At 43.2% G+C, this 6,263-nt stretch overlaps 1 protein-coding gene across 1 annotated transcript; it reads left to right on the top strand.

Annotated features, from left to right (window-relative positions):
- Window positions 1–1,044: 1,044 nt before the first annotated feature.
- On the top strand, window positions 1,045–1,428 carry SARC_11737 (hypothetical protein; the record flags this gene model as incomplete). Its single annotated transcript, XM_014294172.1, has 1 exon — window positions 1,045–1,428. The coding sequence occupies one exon, from the start codon at window positions 1,045–1,047 to the stop codon at window positions 1,426–1,428; it is 384 nt and encodes a 127-aa protein (XP_014149647.1).
- Window positions 1,429–6,263: the final 4,835 nt, after the last annotated feature.

The raw sequence follows: 6,263 nt of genomic DNA, 5'->3' as shown, positions 1-6,263 counted from the left end.
TCGGTGTTGACAAAACACTGTTACTATCGAATGTTCCATATATTTGCTTGCTGACCTACTAAGTAGAGTACCCACCTCTGTGGTACGGATCGGGTCTGCGCCGTGTAGTGCCGCGGAATGGGTTAGTGCAGAGTACGAAATACCGAGAAGGACCAAGTTATCCGTCATAATCCGGTCGAGAAGCGAGGAAGGGGGTAAGCCAATGCCGCACCAGACCACGGATGAATTCGGTAAGTGTTGACTGGCCTGAATCAGAAGTATCATAGTCGGAACCAACAAGCGCGATGATTTGGGTTGAACCGATATTTGGAAGTAGTACTTCAACAGCGTGAGTAGCCGGGGTATAGGGAACATCTGTTGATGTGTCAGGGACGGGTGAGGGTACGATGGTTCTTCAACATGCTGGAGAAAAGATTCAAAGTGTTCGTGGAGGGTCCAGATACCGTGGAAGTCGTGGCACTCCTGTAATTACTGAAGGAGGTCAGGGCCAATGGGCGGCAGTTTCGGGCCTACCAGGATGCGTCGGAACTTGTGGCTACCGGGGCAGACAGGGCAGAGACAGCCGTCGGTGCGGTAGTTGAGCAATGTGAACATGTACGTATTCGTTACAATCATAGCACAGAGCCGGATTGGTGTAGACTCGAAGTAGCGATTGAAGCTGTCGTGTCTGGCTGTGTCTCGGTTTAAGGTTGGCGGTTTACCCATAACCAGTTGGTAGTCGTATTGGCGCCGGGCCATTGCCGCGATCTCCTTGTTGGGCCAACGTTTTGTTGAGTTCTTCCTGATGTCGTCACAGCGTTGGCGGAGGGCTACATGGTCGGGTGTACGCCCGCCCGTGGTTTTGTGTACAGTTTTCAGGTGAGCATAGATACTGTACGGAAAGCGCAGTGATGAAAGAGTGGGTGGGGGGTTTGTTTGCTCGACGAGAGAAGAAGCTCTGCCAGGTAGGCAAAGTTCAGCCCTGCTCAGTCAGGCTACCACATCACGGATAAGATGTTGACGAAGGACCCGCTGTCGTACGATTCGTCGATGGGAAGTCGGAGGATGGCCCGCTATACCCAAGTGCTGCGAAACTTTGACATAGTTATCAAGCACATACCAGTTGTGTTGAATCCTGTGGCTGATGTGCAGTCGTGTTTGGGCTACCACATTGACCCGATCATGCAGGCGCGGAGTGCTCCGGTTGAGGAACGAGTCCATTGGAGTGATCCGGTGGTGGTGGATCCAAAGACGGAGTCCTATGCCTTGAGTGAGAGTTGGTTTACCAAGTTATGGGACAAGTTTGGCTCATTCGATGCGGAAGGATTTGCACATCCAACCAACTTTCGTATGAAGCCGTTTTACCAGCCTACGCTGGCTTGGGGGGTGTTTGCTTTGCGCACCTGGATGGGTACAAGGTGGTACTTCAACCCTAAGTGGTCAGATTAAAGCAGAGTGGTAGCCAGGATCAGGAGGGACAAGGCAACGGCTACGTTGGTTTGTCCATACACTCCCGAGGCGAGGTGATTCAAGGAAATGGTACCTATGCTTTCGGCAGATCTGGTAGTGTAAGATTCGGTCTGTTAAGGCGATATTGACGCCTTAGAGTAAATAAACGCGTAGGTAAATTCTAAGTATCGTAAAAATATCAAAGTAAATAAACGAAATGAGACTTTTAGTAAAGTTAGGTATGCCTCGTGAAAACAGCAATACGCTGAGGGATTATGAGGCTGAGACATTGCCTCTTATAATCCTCTCAGTACTGTTTCCGCCGAAGAGATTTTATTTGGTGTTTCGTTGTCGCTCTATTAGAAACTATGGTATGTTCCATGGGGGCGAATCCGAGAGACTCGTAAAATCCTATCTTTAGAAAAAGAAAAAGAAAAAGAAAATACTCTTGATGTCCTTAGTTATTGTCTTAACCAATAACTTGCCACTTATCAAGAATTACCGACTTAGCCTTCATCAGACTGGCACATCTGGTTGACTGATCGGAGGATCAACTAGGTAACGTTAATAGTCCCTAGAAATCTATATTCGGTTGAGCCATCTCGCTACCAAAGTATTCAGATATAAATAAAGTTGGAAATAAATATAGTTCTATTAATAGAACTAGACCAACTCTTATGTTTTGTATTTTACTGGGGCCTTTTAATGGCTTCGTCCAAATATCTGATATGTAAAATGGAAAAGGTATTAATTAATAAAACCATTAAAAATCATTTTAGGGAACTTAAGTTCCTCGTGCTATTAAGATTACATTTAGGAAACTTAAGTTCCTTGTACTAATAAGAGTACATTTAGGAAACTTGAGTTCCTCGTACTATTAAGAGTACGTTTATAATTTACGTACTGCTTAAGAGTACGTTTATAACATAGAGTCTAATGTGGAGGCCCGGCTTATTACACGTACTGCTTAGGAGTACGTTTATAACATAGAGTCTAATGTGGAGGCCCGGTTATTACACAGCCCCCACCCAGCTTTGAGACCCATGAGAAGCAAGTTGCTCACTCAAGCTGATTATGGGTCAAAAAGTGAGAAAGGAAAAACGGGTCGAAAACATCAAGTAGCATAACATATGATTAATGTTTCTCAGGCGGAGAAGTTAAGCGCTCTCGGTTACCCTGTGAGTTTTGGGCCTAGGTCCAGTAGGTCCGTGGTGGTCGACCGGACGTTTCTTACGCTTCAGTGTCTTAAGCACATATGAAAGATGAGCATTAAAGCTCGGGATAAATGCTGTAGGCGGATAAATTTTAACTTCCGTGCCTTCAGACGATGGAAACATGCTATTTTTTTCAGTTTGTGACTTATGCAGGCGTTTACGCCATTTTCGATTAAAGGCTTTTAAATAGTCTTGATTATCGAAAGCATCTGAAGTCAACTCAGCTATTGTACCGTCTATAAAGCGTGTACGACAGTATATATAGCCTCCCTTATCCGTTCTCCATATAATGTCTTTAAATTCAGAACGATCAAGAGGGGCATTAGAGTCATGTCTTCTTGCGAGTATAATCTCTGTAGTCGGAATACGACTTGTGCCTATATTAAACGCACTAGAACCATCGGGGTTATTTACCTCGTACGTTCCGCTTTTAGTGTCTGCTACAGAGATTATATATGGACCTATTCATTTAGATATTAATACAGTAGCATCGGAATTACGTTGACGGATGTTAACTCTGTCACCAACCTGATACTCTGCTATCTTCTTGGTAGTGTCCCAACGCTTTTGCCTTTTTAATAAGGCTATATTGCGTATTTCTCGCAAGCAAGGATATACAACGTTATAAATACGATGTACCTTCTCTAATCATGGTAACTCATGGTGATCAGGTTCGTCCTTGTTAAAGGGGATTTGTAACTCACTATATCTGCCACGAAAATAGTGAGCGGGTGTAGTTCCTGTAACCGGATCAGCACACTCGTTCATCTGTGTTTGTACCCACTTAAGGTGGTACGGCCAATCATCTGCATCATCCGTTGATGCAGTGCGCAAGAAGAACTTAAGTCTTCTATGGCGCGTTCCATTCGCGCCTTGCGTTTGCGGCTTATATGGCACACCTCTCTTATGGCATATACCTGATACGAGTACTATCGATTCCATTACGTCATCGCAGAACTCACTACCGTTATCAGTGCACATAATACCTGGCCACTCGTGGTCAGCAAAGACTTGGCAACATAATTCTGCCACGGTCTGCGTATTCTTATCCTTTAATGGATAGAGCAAGTTAAACCGTGACGCCACATCAAAGAAGTGGCATACGTAACGGTCGCCTGTGTGCTCGGACGTGGGCAGGTCAACCAGATCAATGATGACCCTGCGCCATAGAACATCTTCAGTCACACTCTTAAGCGGTGCGAACCCATAGCGCTTTGTAGTAAAAGTCCCCTTAAACCACTATCAGTGTGGATTTAGAATTAGTTTACAATTAATTCACACGAGGCGAATTATTTGTAGACCAAGTAGACAATCAAATATAAGAATAAATACACCGCACTGAGCCTCAGGAGGACTCAGTAGGTTTTAGTATCGTATTTTGATGTGTTTACTACAGCTTGATCTGATTGAGATCATAGTCTGTACATGACTGATATACTTTAGGGTGCGCGATCCCATTTCGCTTAGCATCTTTAAGTGCGTCTACTATGTTCTGGTGCTTCAGCTTATGGTTTTGCGTCAGCCAAGCAAAAATGTTTTCATCATTCTGCTCCTCCAGAATAAAGGTAGGGTGTTGAGAATCCACTTGCGTGGTACCTAAGTCTGTAGTGTTTTCAGACTCCTGTCCTGCTTTCGCATGAGTGTCATAAGTGCGCTCATGTGCGTTAGATACACCTGACTTATTAAATTGTCGCATTATATGTGTATACGCTTCATGATTGTCTTTCATTATTCCCTTTAGAAATAGGGTTTGAAAGACCTCGGGCTTGGACTTTATGTTATTAAACAAAGTCCTAGCTAGAGACTGACGCTTCTTAACAGTAGTGTCATTAGTAAATTGTATTTCTTGTGCACAGACTTCAAGAGCTGTGTTGCCTTTGAACTGCTTGACGTTCAATTGGGTAGAGAGTGTAATCTCTGATTCTTTGACCTTGTTAAGGAAGGTCTCAGAAGGGGTCCATTAGGTTGTTCCAATGGGACCTATACGACATATTATAGTATGTCTCCAGGGCGTCTTCGGACGGCTCGGGTACCCTGATATAGGAAAGTATCTACTTCCCTATCTAAATATATTGGCTCGCATTGTATCATGCTTATTAATTTATTGAGCCATAGATCTTTACTCCGTAATGGGCAACACAACGTGATGGTAGCTTTATGTATATGAACATAATTTAATAACTGGGCAATTAACTGCCATGGTGGATTAGCCCACGCATTATGTTTGGAGAGGTCTATTTGAAAGTCGTCTCCCAAAGGATGATTTAAAGTCCTGTAATTCGATAGCTGTGCATTTTGATGTGCAGCAAACATATCTATGGTATGTGGCCCAAATATCTTTTGAGCCAGTTCAAACCATCTGGGATTACATTTCCAGTCAGTGGCTAGTAACTCATGTACGGATTTATTAAAGTCCGGTACGAAGCGTGATAACATATGTTTCTAAAACCCTAAAACCCAAAAACCCTAAACCCTAAAACAAATTCCTGGCAGATGTTTTATATCAAAATGAAACTTTGATATTGTATCATGCCAGCGACTCAGTAGTTGTGAGTCGGGTTTCATCTCTTTCATATATTGAAGATACTTCTGATCACACATCAGCGTAAATGCTGTTCCGTTTAAGTAATCTCGGAAGTGTGTCGGAGCTGCTACTATGGCTAATAGCTCTTGTTTAGCAGTTGGGTAATTCAACTGTGAAGCATTCATTGCTCGACTGAAGAATTGTATATATCTAGGTTTGTTATTTATAACCTGATATAATACTCCTCCTAATGCTAAGTCGGAGGCGTCCGTTGCTATTTCAAACGGCACGCCATCGACTGGTCCTTGTACAACAGGGGCTTGCTGGACTGCGTGTTTGAGCGCTTTAAATGCATCATCACACTCTTTAGTCCACAAGTCTCCTTGTTTGCCTTTATGACATCTTAAGTGTGCAAAAGGCTTAAGGTAATCAGCCAAGTGTGGTACTCCATCTGAAAAGAAGTTTACAAACCCACACATGCTGTTAACATCTCTTCCTGTAGTTGGTGTTCGCCAATCTAACATGTGTCCTACCTTACCGGGGTCGATTTTAATACCTTCCCCAGATATTCTGTAGCCTAAGAGCTGTATTTCGCTCATGGCGAAGCGACATTTCTTCTCGTTAATCTTGAAGTTTTTCTCGTTGAGTCTCTTAAGGACTCGTCTGACTAATGCGCCGTGTGTTCGCCATTAGTTTTTGAAAAGATGACTATGTCATCTATGTAGACTTGCACATTAGGCATGTCTGCAAACATTTCTTCCATTACTTGTTGGAAGAATGCTGGTAAAGAGTGTAACCCGAAAGGTGCACCTCTGAACCTGTATTGTTTACCTTTCCACGTAAAACTAAAGTATTTACGATGTGGTTCATATACCTGCATTTGATGGTATCCTTGTGTAAGGTCTATAGTTGTAAATACTGTAGCACCTTCCATCCTTCGCAGTAGCTCGTTAATTCGAGGTAAGTGAAAGCTATGAGTCGGCAATAATTTATTTATTAGACTCATATCAAAACATACTCTGACTTTCTTAAACGATCTGTCAGAGTTATGTTGGTCTACGGCTAGCAGTGCCAAGTTAACTGGTGTCTGTTGATAG

This window comes from Sphaeroforma arctica, assembly GCF_001186125.1.
Source record: "Sphaeroforma arctica JP610 unplaced genomic scaffold supercont1.1849, whole genome shotgun sequence".
Lineage (NCBI taxonomy): Eukaryota > Ichthyosporea > Ichthyophonida > Sphaeroforma > Sphaeroforma arctica.
The sequence above is the reverse complement of the archived record's forward strand: the minus strand, read 5'-3'. Positions and strand labels throughout refer to the sequence as shown.